General features: G+C 42.3%; 1 protein-coding gene across 1 annotated transcript; it reads left to right on the top strand.

The window, feature by feature from the left end:
• Positions 1–3,279: 3,279 nt before the first annotated feature.
• On the top strand, positions 3,280–5,416 carry sox17 (SRY-box transcription factor 17). The gene is made up of 2 exons (XM_030397627.1): positions 3,280–3,746; positions 4,088–5,416. Exons 1-2 carry the CDS (start codon positions 3,449–3,451, stop codon positions 4,993–4,995), a joined length of 1,206 nt encoding a protein of 401 aa, XP_030253487.1. The 5' UTR covers positions 3,280–3,448; the 3' UTR covers positions 4,996–5,416.
• The last annotated feature ends 11,888 nt before the right edge of the window (positions 5,417–17,304 follow it).

Raw genomic sequence — 17,304 nt, 5'->3', positions numbered from 1 at the left:
GGGGATCGGTGCAGAGTGCTAACATATATATACCTTCCGTCCCTGTGATTAAAACTAACACCACTGCCTCGCAGCGCGGCACAAAGGAGCCAGCAAACACATTGTGCAATTCCCAAGAAAGCCACCCACAGACATTTATACAGCAAGACTGGCGACCAGCAGCTCCACCGCGTTTCAGAACTCGCTTGGAAGGCGGACAGTTTGTGCTGCTACGCCAAGGACAGGAAGTGCTTGCAGAGGGACAGGAAGTGCTCACCGCTGCAGTAGCCGAGGCTGGAACTGAGATAATGCCATTGTGTAAGCAAGCCAAGTGACCTCTCCCTGAGCGCAGAGTCCAGAGGCTGGCGTCGAGAGCCCTGGCCCCCACCCAGCCCCAGACTCCCCAGGCACGGGGTGGGGGACTTGGTGGAGGGACAGGGGGAGGAATGGAAGAGGAGGGGGGGGCTATGAGGCGTGTCACCTCCGCTCACCACCGCCTCCCCTCCACTCCTCTGAGTTGACTCTGAACCTCACCTTGTAGAGGAAATGTGGCTACGACTCCAGACTTTATGACTTCTCCCATCAAAAGCCAGGATTTTTCACTCCCACACAGCGAGAGAGGGAGATGTGGCCGGGGCACACTCGTATCCACGCCCATGGCAACACACACGCACACGCAGAGAGCCTCTCTTTCTCCACTCTCTTAGGATCGGAGGGGGAAAACCTTATCAGGTCATCAGCGGTAAAATAGATGATGACAGTATTATAGTCCAGATCCTGTCCCATGCAGAGCTTAGGCCGGACCTTCCATCCACAACACCCTCCCACCAACCCCTGGAGGGTCACCCAGCGTGCTCTGGAGTCCCCGCTTGGTGTCTGCACGGGGCACGGAAAGGTTGCGTAAGCATCCCTCATAATTCTGTCAGCCGCTTTTGACCGTAGCTAACGACGAGAGGCGAACAGTCCGAGAAAAGACGGAGCCGTGACAGGTCGAGGTCTGCTGGCCCAGATAAGAACCCCCGCAGCCCATGGGTGATGTTTGGATTTCTGGCCACAAACAGGGGGGCTTCACTCTCTGCATAAACACTCCACGTCTGGATATTCGAGGTGCAACAGGTTGCTTAACCTTTTCCCCCACTATCTGTAGCACCGACCTAGTCTGGCACAGCTGCTCCAAAAACAAGGAAACACATTCTCACACATCTCTGTAGCTCGCACGTGTGTCGTGGAGTTAATTGAGTTCTATTTGACTGCCGGCTGATGTCATCCACAGATATTCTATCAAGTATGTCAAAGTTTCACCTCAAAGTCAAGGTGAAATTGAATGTTGCCAAGTCTTAGATATGGATAGTTGTGGGTTAAATTAATTCACATTTTACAGTAAATTATGCTCATTTTATTTATATATTTATTTATTTAATTCAAGGTATTTCACAGGTGTCTAAAGAGATGGAAAACTCCAATGCCAGAAAACTATGTACTTTACCCTAGTTTTTCATATTTATATTTTTATTATGATCTAATGACTTAGCTGTCTCTACTTACATATTCATTTGACAATGTCATTTCAACCTAGTATGTTTTGTTTATATTTTATTGTTAATTTTTTCATTCTTCTTGTCTACTACCTCCCAGAGCCTAAGTAATTGCGTTGTTAATTTTAATTGTACAGCATTGACTTTGTCGCTGTTCCTTTTTTGTATAATGCATGAAGTTATTATTTAATTTAAAAAAGAGAGTCAGAGAAGGATTTAAAAAGCAAACAATGAGGTAATCATCCAAGGAGGTGAAAATAATTTGACTGAGACACAATACCTCAGATATTTTGGGGGAAATGCTCCTTTAAGCTTTGTCGAAAGAGGCATACAAGCTGAGAATCAAATCTTGAGCGCATTGAAAAAAATTAAATATATCTCTGATTCTTTTAAATAAGCTGTTTCATTTTTAGTCACCACAGTTTTGGCATCAGTCCCACTCTGTCCCTGTATTATGTCATTGCTGTAAAAATAAGTTCAGACAAAGATATTTGGGTGTTTTCTCTTTATTATGGAAGCCCAAAGGGAAAAATTATGATGAGAAATGAACTTGATAAATCTTTTGTTTAGTCCTAAGTATGAGATGAAAAGTCTAAACTATGACATAAAAGTCAAAGATTTTAGGTCAAAGTCAAAAGTATGAGATGAAAAGTCAAACATTTGAGAAAAAACTTTTGAGGTAAAAGTCAAAATTATGAGATAAACAATCAAAATTTGAGACAGAAGTCTAAATTATGAGATGAAAGGTAGAAAGTATTAAAAAAAAAAAGTCAAAAATTATGAGATAAAAGTCAAAAATATTGGATAAGAAGTCATAACCAGGACATTAAAATAAAAAATATGACATACTAAATCCGATTCATGAGATAAAAAGTCATAATTTGGACATTAAAAGTCAAGTATGTGTAAAAAAGTAAAAAAGATTATGAGATAAAAGTCAAAAGTATTCGATCATAAATTATGATGTGTATAAATGTGATACTGAAGAAGAGTCAGAGAGTGTTCGTTCTCATCTTAATCAATCATCTGTTTTGGGTCATTAACATGTCAGACCGACGTCTGGTCATCAGAGACGGTGTGAGACTCTTCTGACATTTGAACGTCTCAGTCTGAGCCTCCAGTATCACAACATTTACAGCTGAGTTCCACCACAGTGATGGGTGTTTATTTAACCTCCCTCCACTCTTATTGATTTCACTTTAAATCCTCAATTAACGCCCCTTTTGTCCGACGCTGCTCATTAGGCTGCGGTCAAAGGAAAAAAAAAAAAAGTCCATCGGTGCGTAAAAGTTGCGAGTGAGGGAACCATTAAGTCCACGCGTAAAACCTGATATTCACGATTAAACGCGGTTAATTCCCCCAATACACACATTTCGGACCGGGTGTGTTGGTGTCTGAGCATTAGTGTCAGTGACAATTAAAACTGGACCATGTGGATTAAAGAGTTTCACATGTAGTCGCTCCAAAATTGGCCATTTAAACAGATAAATAAAAAGTTGAAGGAAAGCCTGGTTTATTTATTCTATCTTTAAATTAATTCTAATCTAAAGTTTTCTGCACAAAATCTGTTGCAGTTTTCTTTGTATCTGTGTGAAACCCCCTCCGTCTCTGTCCTGTGAGGGTCTCGGCTCTTCAAACAAGGGTCGGAGGCGGAGTGCTCAAACTTTTTTACACCTTTGCAGCGCAGAGCCCGCCCACCTCGCTGCGATTGGCTGCCTGTGCGTTTATAGCGCACCAACCTTCACATCCACCGCTGAGAAGTCGGTATCGTTCAGTCCACGCGTCCCCTGGAAGCGTCTCATGGATGTGACTTATTGCTTTGTATTCTTCCCGCTTGAGAGCCAGAACCCTCTCTGAGTTATTCTCCTGTCTCTTCTGTTGGCTCTTTTTCGTGGTAGCGCGCTGTCCAAAAAAATCCTCCCCGCTGGACAGAGATGAGCAGTCCCGATGCGGGGTACGCCAGCGACGATCAGACCCAGGCAAGGTGTACGATGTCAGTCATGATGCCTGGAATGGGACACTGCCAGTGGGCCGACCCCCTCAGTCCTCTTGGGGACACCAAAGTGAAGAGCGAGCCGTGCGCCTCCGGCTCCGGCGGCCAGAACCGCGGGAAGAGCGAGCCGCGGATCCGGCGGCCCATGAACGCGTTCATGGTGTGGGCGAAGGATGAGCGCAAGAGACTGGCGCAGCAAAACCCGGACCTGCACAACGCGGAGCTGAGCAAAATGTTGGGTAAGCCAGATTAAACTCCCATTTGATCGACCCCATGCTGCCAGTCATGAGTTATTACATAATTTCTTTCACTGTTTCTGAATTTAAAGTGCTTTTTATCTCAGTTTTATGGTTTGAATCAGCTCTAAAACGCCTTAATGTTGACTTCCCAGTAGATGCAGTGATTGTTTAGGCAGCAGGTGTTGCTAAAAGTTCCTGTGTCTCAGTTAAGCTGCACATGTAACCTGAAAAACCTGTCCCTGCCCCCTAAAATGGCAACAAGCTATTTTTGTGTGCATCAGCCGGCCGCGTACAGTATCTGCTGACATATCATTGATGTGCACTCTCCTCTTGACCTGCAGGGAAATCGTGGAAAGCCCTTCCTGTTACAGAGAAGCAGCCCTTTGTGGAGGAGGCCGAGCGGCTGCGGGTCCAGCACATGCAGGATCACCCCAACTACAAGTACCGGCCTCGGCGGCGGAAGCAGGTGAAGAGGATTAAGAGGCTGGACTCTGGCTTTCTGGTCCACGGCGTGTCCGATCACCAGGCCCAGGCAATGTCCAGCGACGGCAGGGTGTGTGTGGAGAGCCTGGGCCTGGGCTACCACGAGCACGGCTTCCAGCTCCCCTCGCAGCCGCTCAGCCACTACCGAGATGCTCAGGCCCTTGGGGGCCCCTCTTATGAGGCCTACAGCCTCCCCACACCTGACACCTCTCCCCTGGATGCCGTGGAGTCCGACTCCATGTTCTTCCCTCCACATTCGCAGGAGGACTGCCACATGATGCCTGCGTACGCTTACCACTCCCAGGCAGCAGAGTACCAGCCCCAGGACGCCCTCTCCAACCACCACGGCAACGCCATCCTGCACCGACACCCTGCCTCAGCTCCGGAGCAGCCCTCTCAGCCCACCACTCTCCCCCCTTCCTACATGGGGTGCCCCAACCCCCTGGCGATGTATTACACCCAGCACTGCAGTCCCAGCCACCCCAAGCGGCACCCTGGCAGCGGGGCAGGACAGCTCTCCCCACCTCCCGACTCCCACCCTCACCCAGCGGACAGCGTGGAGCAGATGCACCACTCCGAGCTGCTGGCCGAGGTGGACCGCAGCGAGTTCGAGCAGTATTTGAGCTCCTCTGCGGCGCGTGCGGACATGACAGGCTTGCCGTACGGGCCGCACGAGGCTGGCATGCAGGGACCTGAGAGCCTCATATCATCGGTGCTGTCAGACGCCAGCACAGCTGTGTATTACTGTAGCTACAACAACTCCTAACCTCCTGCCTGCAAGGACACATGATCTGACCTCAAGTCTCTGTAGCTAAATTTGAACAAATTCTTTTATTTTTTTAAATTTGTACTTCCCTGCTAGCACAGAAGGTCCATGAGATTTTGAAACGACGCCTAGGAGAGTGACTGTTGTACTGTATCTGTGTAAGAAAAGAATATTTTGACATGAACACTGTTTTTTTTTCTTCATCCCTTGCAGGGATATGAATTCATTTTGTGATAATAAATACTGTGCAGTCACTATTTTAAAAGGGGCAATACTGTAGTTTTCAAACCACTGCTAATATTTACAATACTAATGAGGTAATAACACAAACTCAGAAATATTTATTTTTTCCTTTCGCTGAATAAACAAGCTGCTCTCAGAGGAAAAACACTGTTTGAAGCTAGAGAGGTGGCAGGGTCCGCCACAGATGAACAAAGTCAAACAGTATGAAATTGTCCTTTGAGGTCAGTTTGTTTATTCACAAAGAGTTTGTTTATTTAGGCATTAAAAAAAAAAAGTTTCTCGTAAGATTAAAACTACGTAGTGCTCCTTTAACGTTGATGTATATACTGAATTTGTTTGGGGTTTTTTTGTGGTTTTTTTAATACTTATTTTGCACTTTTGAGAAATAAATTTTTGCAAGTAGACTCAACTCCTCTTGTATTTATCATTTCACTTCCTCCTCAGACTGGCCGAAGCTTCTTTCTTTTATAATTCAGGCACATCTTAAGCTCCTTAATTTTTATTTTTAGGGTACGTATTAAAAGCCCTTATCACCTAAGGAGCCAGACACGGCTGATTGGACAGTGAGAAAATGTAAATCCTTATAGAAACAATATGCTTTTCATTGTTTTTTCCATGCGGCACAACGTTACTGCGGCTCTGTTGGTTTTTTTTCCACTTCCACACGGAGCTGGATGGGCTCCCGGCAGCACCAGTTGCTCACCTGGAAGCGGGGCAGCGACCCGGCTTCCTGGCCCGGACAGAGTGGAGGTAATCCCAGCGTCTGCGTTACACATGGCGCCTTGTTTTCGCAGCATGGGAGCGCAGTTTATGCTCCGGACATCCTGCCTGTAAATGATTTAGTCTCTTCTGATTAATGCTCGGGGCCATTAAAATCCACTACACCTCTTGCTGAACAATGAGCGACGCTTCATTTTGTGTATTTTCACAGCTGAATGCGAGCGCGTCCTCCAGCTTATGCGTAATAACACAGCAGTGACATCAGGTTTTATTTCTGTTGGGTGCACTGATATACCCCGGGGTATATTTATCCACCGACGCTCGGACTGTTGCTTCATCATGCGTCAAATTTATCAGGTAAAAATCTTTAAAACCTTGAGGGCGACTCATGGTATTTATAGCTGAGAAAGAGTCCCGTTTTTAAAAATAGAGATTTGCCCGATTTTGAAAGGAAGAGGTTCTTCTCGGAGGGGTCAATCACCCTGACCCCACCGTCCATTTATAGCTCCTCAGAGGAAACGTGCTCCAGAGGTGTATATGTTCATGCGCTTTGTTCACGCTGAATGTTTTTTAAATATTCTCTTATGTAGAAGTAGTGGCTCAGAGCTCAAGGTAAATATTCAGCAACTCTTCCCACGGTTGTAACGGTGACGTCAGCTCTTGTTTTAGTCAACAAAATCTACACTTTTCTGACTTTTCAACACACATTGTTGGCGCGTCTAAGGTGTCGCTGCGTCTTCTTACTTCCCTCACATTCGCGTGCCGGCTTCTTTTCCCCCAAAGCCGTGCACAGCAATCCAGTGTAATTGGTGCGAATGTGTTTAAATTCAGTCTGCAGCTGAGTGGCAGGTTTATCCTCCCTGTTGTTCCGGCTAATGGCTGCATAACAACAGGCTCAGGCCGCGATCCCCGAGGCAGCAGCAGGGTGGGTGGGGGTCACCCGCTCTGACCTGGGGAGAGGCAGACCCCCCATGTCAGCCATGATATTATCTGCTCACTGCTAATTGATCCGGGCTAATTGACGAGGAAGAGCTCGCCGAGCGAGTTTCTTGACTCTTAAGGACAAACATGGAGGTTAATGATTGTGTTTTGTCTCTTTTTCCTGTTCAGTATTATATTGAATTTTTGAAAACAAGTGACAACTACAGACTAACTTAACGACACAAACTCAAGAAGTCAGACTAGACGGGGGTGAATTTACCAAAGTTTCGACCTGAAGTAAACATATGCCGAAGAATGGCAAAACAGCAGGGACTTACACAGACAATACCTGTAGTACAATTCAGTGTAGACAGTGTGACAAGTCAGAAATAAAAACAAGAAATGTAAATAAGTCACATTTTAGTACTCATATACTCATAAACGATGCAAAATGTCACACTGAAGAAATGATTTGCATGAAGTGGGAGTTCTCTTCTGTTGGTATAACAACCATTCAGAGTACAATACTATATGTTCTGCATTACGGTAGTTAAGTAATTTGCTTTTTTTTTCTTACTTTGTTTCATATAGGAAATTAACAAATCCTTTTGTTAACGGTGGTAACTGGGCGCGTCCAACATGACTGTGATTATTATCATCCTGATAATCGTAGAAATATTCTTAAAACTTACAAAATATAAAACTAAAATTGCACTAAAACAAATGTTCTTATGGTGCCACAGATGGGACGCTCATTTTGTTTTAGTGAAAAACTATTTAAGAATCTTTAAATAAGTAAACCAAAAGGTCGCGATTCAAGATAAAATCTCTTACAGTCCCATCCCTGGTGGTACTGTCAATATGCAAACATTGTCTGTACGGAATATAACGTACTGCACATTTTCCAGAATATAACTATTTCATATAAACCCACACAAAGTTAGTTCATTTAACTTTTGCCTGTCTGTGTGTGAAGTTATTGACAGTTGTGTTACTGTGAGCAGCACTGGGATGTTTCCAGGTACGAGTAAGACACTCAGTCGGAGCAGCAAACGGAGAGAGCACGGCTCAAAGCTCAGGAAATCAGGGCTTTCATGGTGTTCCCATTGCTGCTTTTGTAGTGTGTGTGTGTGTGTGTGTGAGCGTCCTGGGGCCTCGCTGCCAGCAGTTCTGCAGAGAGCCACTCACTCAGAGATTACAGCGGGGCGGCCGGCTACATTAACACAGCAGCACTTAATCATGGCACTGGCCTAATCTCATCTCAGGTAGCTGCCTTTCACAAACACGCCGTCGAACGCAGCTTCATTTAGCCGCAGGAGCCAGCTGCAATTTATTTCATTCAGCCTCCGGTGAGCCACTGGTAGTGGATGCAAACACGGTGAAGCTCCCAAAGGGGGTTTATTAGTCATTATAACATCATGATAGCTGTGGTTGAATGTACTCTTATGTAAACAGTGATTGTGCAGGTGATGTCCGCCTCCTTTGTGAGTGACTCCAGGTGCAAGCAATTATGACTAATTGATTTCTCTTTCTTTTAACTTCACACTGTTCAGAGTCGAGCAGAGTAAACATAAGGGCATTTTTAAACATTGATTCTTAATATTTGGTCACTGAAGAGATGAGGATTGGGCAACAGCAGTGTAGTTTTATAACAATTACTCGATTAAGAGATTAATGAAATGAATTGAAACTGATTTGCAGGGTTTATGAATCACAACTCGTGATTTATCAATGGTTGATAAGAGCACATTTTGGATTGTTGAGCTGTGAAAACACATCAGCTGATTAGCGTATATAAATCCATTTACCCTCCGGGAAAGAGTTGCAATGGATCTGGACTAAAATCCATTTCTTAAAAAGCAGTTTTCAATGACTTGTGGCTTCTTTATGACCAATAACAAAGAGTAAACATGATCTCCAATCTGGCAACCCCCAAATTTTATCCCATCAATGGCTAATAACCAACATAAGGATAATAACTGATGTATTAAACATTGATAAAGTCATTAGTATAATGTATAAACCAGTTATGAATAGTGGATAGTGCCAAATTAGAATTCTTCTAATTTATAAGGAAAAATGCTCTCCCAGCGTCTCATATAAGGAAATACTGCATTTTTATGTGACGCTGCGTTGCGTTGCATTACGTTACGTTACGTTACGTTACGTTACGTTACGTTTTGTTATGTTCTATTATTCTATTAATGGTACGTTATTTTTTGTTATGTTATGTTAATGTTTAGTTATGTGTTTATGTTGTGTTATAAATTGAGTGTCTTTTAGTTTTGGACTGTTGGTAGACAAAATAAGGAATTTAAAGACATCTCTCTGGGCTCTGGAAATCTAACAAGGTTATTTTTTTTAAACTATAGATTAATCGTAGGTTCAACAGTAAAAAAAAAAAGAAAAGAAAAAAAAGAAATGTGTCATTAATGCATTAATTTTATCAACAGATAATTAACTGACCGACAACACGGGCCTTGTCTCAAATTACAACCGGGCACACGCACATAACAACCTCGAACCCTGTGCGTGTGTTTAAGAAGAGTTTGGATTCTTTATAAATCCCAAAAACGTGAATTAAAAAAATGCACTGGAGGTGAAGATTCCCCGGTCCTGTTGGAGGGACGGACACAGAGAGGCAGCGAGGGCCCAAACTGATTAAGTCATTGATAGCAGATTGCAAATACAGCATGTGAGACAGCTGCAGGAGAGGGTGTGTCCCTCGACTAAAGCAGGGCTGGTTGCTCATAATCCCAGGCATATGCTGTCCCTCTCTGGCCTGCTTTTATGGTCTCTGCCTGTCACACCACCGTCCAGTTGTGCTCCCCACTATATATAGTGGATCCAGTCAATCTCCGCTCGGCGCTGTGACTCAATCGTTTATTTTCCTTCTGATTCCAGCTCTACTTTTGTCACACGTTCGGTTATAAATAAATCAAACAGGTACCCCCACTTTTTTTTTGGTGCCAGGGTGGCAGCTGCTGTGCCAATATTCACAGGGATTATTCACAAATGGTTTTGGAAGTATTTTTATTGCACAGCAGCTATGGTACAGCGACATAAGGTGCAACATGGTTTTCGACAGCTGTGCATTTGTTTTTACATTTCGGATGGAAAATTCAACCTTGTGCACCTGAAAGTACACAGTGTTGTGCAGGAAAATCGTTTAGTTTTATTTTAAATCACAGGTTAGTTCGTAGTTGTTTTATATCCTATCACGCACCATTACACAACAATGACAGAACTTAGTTTTAGGCTCCCTTTCTAAAACAGAATGTGTTCTTTTTATAATCATGCAACCAAAGTCTAGCCTGAAAATAAACAATGAGCCATTAGAATGAAATGTATCATCAGTCTGATCTGAGAAAATGGCTTTCTCTTACAACCGTGGAACATACCTGAATGCGACATATTGTGTCACACATAGAAATCTTTGGCTTTAGGCTAAATTGTGTTCACTACAGATCTGTTTATTGGCACTTTAATGAAACATCAACAGTAACACAACATCAGCATATGTTGTGTTACTTGTGACGGAGCGTTAAAAATTACACATTACAAATCAAGAATTCTGTTTAATAAAACGCTGAGGCCATGAAAAATGAATGACAGAAAAATGTTTTTTATTTTTAGCATTACACACAATGGTACGTCAAAAATTCAATTTAACTCTGAGGCTATTTTAATGCTTTAATTGTAAAGAAACATAAACGGGAACAATTGCAACTGGAATTAATAATGAATAAAAGTGTGAACAAAAATCACATGCAGATATCATAAAAACAGTTGCAACACAAACTAATACAAGAACACAAAGGAAATCTAGGGCTGATTATAAAATGATTGCCTGGTGCCAGAGAACATTTTTCAAGCTGGCTGGCACATTAGTTTCACAGTCAGGAATTGAGTCAGGGCGCTGAATCAACTCCATGCCTCTCCTGATCAGCTCAGCGCTCTCCGTTCTTTTGTTTGAATTCCCTTGTGGCATCCAGGACAATTTTTAGCTCGTGTCCAGGCGGGCAGTGAGTATAAGATGACTACATCAGCAGTCAGTTTCCTCTCCGCTGTGTTTTTCTTTAGGAGGCTAAAAGGTGTTGGCAGAGTGCAGCCAGTTTGCTCTCTTCGAGTCTTGTCACCCCTTGTTACATGATTCCCTGTTGGCTCGGACCTCCCTTCTCAGGAAACATGGAAGGAAAGTGAGCAAAAGCTGTTCAGTAGCAAGGAACATGTGTGTGCTGTGACTAAACTTCATCAGTGACTAAGTTAACTTTAACGGCAATTGGCAACAAAGGAACAAGGAAAAGGAAAAAGACATCAATTTTTCAAAATCCAGCAGAAATATATGAATATAGCCTGATAACTTTATCAGGCGACGTCAGTGAACATTTCAGTGAACAGCCTCAGCTTGTGTGGGAGAAACAGATCAAAAGTAGTTAGCAAGCAAGCAGTTAAGCTGGCTAGGCTAAAAGTGATGAAATTGAAATAGATAAACAAAAAAAAAATGGACAATGAAATTGCGAAAAGTAGTTAAAGGATCAACTGTTTTCAAACAGCTAAAAGTAGCTCAAGTTTGAAATAGCTATGTAAAAAACAGGCTAATGGATATGGTGATATAGTCGAGAAACAGTGACAACAGATAGCTATTGAAATAGCTAAAAGTACCAAATGGATAAGTGTATGGAAATAGAGGCTAAGTTTAACGGTTCAAATAGTTAAAATTTAATGGACAAATAATGGCTAAAATAGGTCAAACTAGGCTAGTCAACAGTCTTTGTGATAGGCTAGTTAGCTAAAACTTATGGAAATGGTGGAGAATGTTAGTTGAAAAGTTTAAAGCTAGCTTAAAGTGATGGATAAATGGTTGGAAAAGGTAGCTAAAACCTTAAAGTACTATGTATAAACAGAGTGTTAGGTAAAAAGTTTAAATAGATATCTTAAATTATGTATGAATGGTTGGAACAGTTAGCTAAAACCTAAAAGTAATAAAAAGCTGAAATAGCTAGCTTAAATGATAGATAAATGGCTGAAATAGTTAGCTCAAACCTACATGTAATATGTACAAACAGCTGTTGTAGCGAGCTACAAGTAAGGGATACATGGTTGAAATAGTGAGCTAATGGATAAACAGTTGAATAGGCATAGTAAGCTAAAGGGAAAGATACATGGTGGAGCTCGATGGGATAATCAAATTGTGTCTGACTATAAATGTTGTGAACCTCTGATCTCCCCTCTTTGATTAAACACTGTATGACCAACAATGACACTGAATTCATTTAATGGCAGTAAAAACACCCCGAGGCTCAGCTGAGGTGCGGCCCACGAGATAAATGTGGACCATTGTCTGTTTGTTTTGTTCTTTTCTGTGGATCTCTGAATCTCTCACAGAGCACCTGTCTCCACTTCCTCGTGCCGATGGCTCCTGTTTGCTCCATCCATGAAAGATTGGCTGGGAACATCCTCTATCCGAGAGGAAGCCATTGCTCTGTGAAATTCACACCACGCGCACCGTTTTGGGAATCGCCGGTTGGACTTCCTAAGAAAATAAAAATACATAAAAATATGGTCTAAATAAAGAGGGGAGAGGGCAGAGTGTCACGACCCGGGTCAACGGCTCTTTGTTGTCTCATTGTACTTGTGTGTGTGAATGACTTCGGATGTTCTTGTGGTTGTGGGTGTGAGCAGCTGACACGTTTTTTTTTTTTTTCTTCTCAGCAATAAAAACATTATTGCTGTTAACGTGGTTGCCATATACTAGATAAATGAAACCGCATCTATATTGACTTCTGTTTGATGTTAGATTAAAACGTGAGTTCCGTGTCTGCTTGTTCGATTGTTGGAAACAGTTTTTCCACCTTAAGGTCAGAGTCCCACGCTGTTACAGACTAATCTATTAATATTCATTCAATAAACTGCATTTCTAATAAAATTCATACATGACAACTTCCAAAGTCAAAAATATCTGGGTTTATAATCATCTTTGCGCCTTAAAATGTGGTCATATAATGTTTCGGTATCACATTTTTAGATTAATCTTTAAGTCGACTGAACGTACGGCCAGAACAACGTCTAGACACTGTTTGGTATTTGTCTTTTTCAATAACACAATCAGTCTGAGAGCTGTCTCTCACACAGGAAGTGTATTTGTGCTCATGTTATTGGATTATGTACTTCAAACAAATATCAAACACATTTCCACTGAAACAGCAAACAGTCTACTTCCAGTTCCCCAAAAGCTGACGGTGTGTGTTCCCCCCTCTGCAGCTCCTGTCTCCTCTCCGTGCGTCTGGTCCGTCAGCATGAGATAACCATCTGAAACACACGCAAACTCACAAACTGTCCACGTGTTCAACTTTCTATGAGTGAAGTTCTGATTTAATGTTTTATTAATTTGAAAAAGGCTGGACAGTTTTCAGTGTTCCAGTTGCTGGTAATAGGTGAGCTGCACTGCCAGTTGTGGCCACCAGGGGTCAGCTGTGCACAGGAGTACATGAGGCTCACTGCAGGAGTGAAACCTTTACCAGGTAAAGATCTGTGAAAGAAAGTGGCAATATAATAATTATCTAATAATGTGATAACTTCAAGAAACTGAGGAAAAATGTTAATCTAATTATGTAAGATGCAGCATTTATTCTGTGTATGTACTTACTAAATAAAATCCCCAAATAAATTAAGAACTTAATTTCATTAGATAGATAAAACATTTGACCCGATCGACAAGTTAAATGTTTAATAGCAGAGGTAAATCTACTACTTTTTGATGTGTTGGCTAATTGAAAAAATTGATTATATAATTTGATGCAAAATGTTGACTGACAGAATGTTTTTCTTGAATTCTGTCTAGTTATTACAAAACCAGTGATTATGTAATCTTATGTCCATTTTCTAGAGTATGGCCCTGAGATGGGACCTAAGTCCATCTCTGATTAGTGAAAGCCCTGCTTAAAGGTAAAGGTTAAGGGTAGTTAAATATATAACTTATAATTGAACCTATATGTAAAGCTCTATCATATATGATGATACAATATAAGAACAGGTTTTATTGCATTCACAAAACAAACGGTTGTGGTTGTTGCTCTGCAACTCTGGAACTGCAGAGCGACGCCAGACCAGAGTCCTCTGGGAAAAAAGGAGGGCGAGGGAAGGTGAGGGCACGTGAATCAGCTCAGAGTCGCGTATGGATCCAGGTAGGTGACCTGTGAGTAATCCCTGACAGAAGTCACCCCGTGTGGTCACGCAGCCCTGCTGTCATTACCGCCGTTACTTGTGAGGTAAACAAAGATTTGTTATGGTTCACTGTAACTGACCATAAACACATAACTGTGTCATAAAATGTCTATGAGGAAGCCGACTGCAATGTATTAAGTTTGTAGGAATATAAACAGTCGCTCATGACACTAAATTGAATTTTGGTTTAGGTATACAGATGAATATTTATATGACAAATTTCATAATGTATAACAACTGTATTATGACATTTTCTGAGGGAAACTTACAGTGTAATGTGCTGAACGATCTCCTCTATTATAAAGACTTACTTTTTTTATTAGTTTATTTCACCGTCTTTATCATTTTAACTTGAATAACTTTTAAATTGCTGTAAATTACTGTGCATTTTGAGAACATTATTATACCGCTGTGCCGTTAAAATGGTGTAGTGCTTGTGAAGCTCATGCAACATGCATAAAGATGAATTATTCGCAGGTAAAATCTTGCCAAATGAGTAGTTATCCCATCCCAGACTGTATTGCTTGTGTTTTGTTTCCTCCCGGTGAGATCTTCTCCGGTGTTGGCACGTTATTACTGTTATATCTGAAATACTGAGAGGTTTGTGTGTATCTGATTATTGTCTGATTTCCTGATCTACAGTCTGAGGACGGTAGGCAGTGCTGTGTGTGTTGTTAAAAGTCTTTTTTGATTGGGTTCTCTAATTACATAAAAGGTAGCACGCTTCTTTATATTTAGTCATTTAGAAACGTGGAGTGATGTCGTCTGAATATTGTGAAATCGTGCGACAACTGACATCATCGAGCATGTTTCCAGGTTTTGTCCTCTGTTTTCCTGAATGTTGTAAAAATCAGAGGGAGGCTGTGGCCATAAAAATTCATACACAGATAGCACATTGTTAAAATGTTTAATCTGTTCTGATTATCTGGACCATTTTACCCTTTAGCTTTCCGGCTGTGAAACTATTTCTGTCCAATTCTGTTGTGCAAAAAAAAAATCTCTCCCACTGCATACAGTTGAGGCTTCATCTCCTAGATTAATTCATTGTTGTGTTCTCGGACTAAAGAGCCTAAATGATGCGATAAAAAAGAACAATTCAAATGATTTATTTTGAAAGGGTGAGAAAGAGGCGAGCGCCCTTTAGCAGCTTGGTGACAAAAGTGCCACGGATGACAACAACATCGGTAGCTTCATTTCAGTCAGTGGGCAACAGCTGAACCTGAAAGATGAGTTTATTTTTTGTACATGGTTTTAATACCAGACCGATAGATTCAGAGCTACTTAGTCACAGATGGTCACTGTTAGAGGGGCCGGTGTGATTGAGACAGAAACAATGACGACAACAAAGGAAACTAGAGAAAAAGAAACCAACACAGGACATCGCAGGGTGTGAGGGGGAGGGAGGAGGGGGAGAGAGTGAGGCGTTAATGCACGAATATCACAAATACAAGTGTGTACAAGTGAAAATAGCAGCTGGGGTACGTTGCATCACGCAGCGAAGGGTTTAACATTTGGACAGAGCTGCCGGGATGAAATGGTGAAACATTTAAAAAGTGTGAGGCGTGGCAGATGTGACGACGGACCTGAGAGGGCATTTTTGTATTGTGGTGGGTTTTTCTGTCATATTAGTACCCATCTTTTCTTTAGGAGAGTTAGAATCTACTCCTCATCAGCAGTTGAGCACAGTACTTTGTTTAAAAAAGACCTTAAGTATTTACATGACAGAGTAGCCAGAGTACTTTTAACCCCTGTAGAATTCCCTGACAGTACATGCATACAATAGACACCATTTCCATTGAAATTGATGGAGGTGGTAACCTGCTTGTGAACCCTGAGCAGCAGGAACACTGATCTTTAGCAGCCCGCAGAGACGAGTCAAACAGTGGCCCGACTCAGATTCACCACATCCTTTTGTTGTTGGGTTGAGCGAATGTCAAGGCCAACTCAATAAGTCTTTATCTTGGCTCCGGTGTGTGTGTGCGCAAAGCTCGGCCAGTGCGTGTGAATAAAAGACGAGAAACCAGTGGCTACGTGCACATTCCTGTGTATATGCCCGCTGACCAATGTGTGTGCGCTGCTCGCAGTACAGTACATGTACAGCAGCGTCTGGAAAGTCCATTTGTGCGGGCGGTCAGGATGCCAGTGTCTCACACAGGGAGGCCGCCTGTCTCGCCCTCTCCACTCCACTCAGCTCTGTCGCTCAGTGACTGACCCTTAATCAGAGGAAGGTTGTCCGATGCGAGCACAGACGGATAAATCACTCCTCACCTCAGGCTGCTATCTGGGTCGCGCGTAGCCAGGTTGTCCCGTCAGTGGACTGGCCCTCCGCCCAGGCCCTCCAAAGCTAACAGCCATGTGGTATTGAGCCCTTTGGTGAGGAGGACACTGCCTGCCAATGCCCTCTGGAGAATAACAGTCCACATACTGCACATATCAGTATTTATATTGCTGTTGAGAGGCTTGGTCGTTGATATACTGTATCATCACAATCTGCAGACATTCAAAAGACACTGACTTAATCTGCCATTGTTTCCTTGATGTATTCATTTGTCAGGCAACATTGTCTTGCTCCTGAAGCCTTTAAGATCTCAAGCTGTTGTTTAATTGTGCATTAAACTTTAATGTTGCCGTCACTTTGGCCAAGATTGTCTCAAAAAAAGAGATAAACAGACATAACATTTTTTGACATTGTGCTAACCTTGCTTAAACCATACAACCCATGACATTTTAGCCTAAATATATAGGATGTGTCATAAATAAAGCGCCGGAGTGCAAATTCGTAGCGCTATTTGAATATACCGTTACCGTTATTCAGAGCACCACAAGCAGCACAAGCAGTCAGTGTTTCATGAACAGTTGAGACGGCAATCCTTGCTAAATGTGGCGCCTGTGGACTGACGGCTGCATTAATAATTCAACAAGTGTGAACAGTGAAGAATGAGCTATCCGCGTGTGTAATGTTAGCTAACTGCTGGCCGGTAGCCGTTGTTTCTAAAACTTACTTTAGTCAGTGTTTCATTAACAAATGAAATGGCCGTTCAATCTAAATGTAGCAGTTGTGGACTGATAGGTGAATTAACCAAAATAATTCAATTTACATGAGCAGAGAACAGTCTGTGTGTAAACTGGAGAGAATTTGCTGGATAGAATCAAATTAAAGGCTCAAGTGTTGGTTAGGTCAGTTATATGTCAGTTAAG

The sequence above is a fragment of the Sparus aurata genome, chromosome 19, assembly GCF_900880675.1.
Source record: "Sparus aurata chromosome 19, fSpaAur1.1, whole genome shotgun sequence".
NCBI lineage: Eukaryota > Metazoa > Chordata > Actinopteri > Spariformes > Sparidae > Sparus > Sparus aurata.
This window is presented reverse-complemented; position numbering and strand designations above follow the sequence as displayed.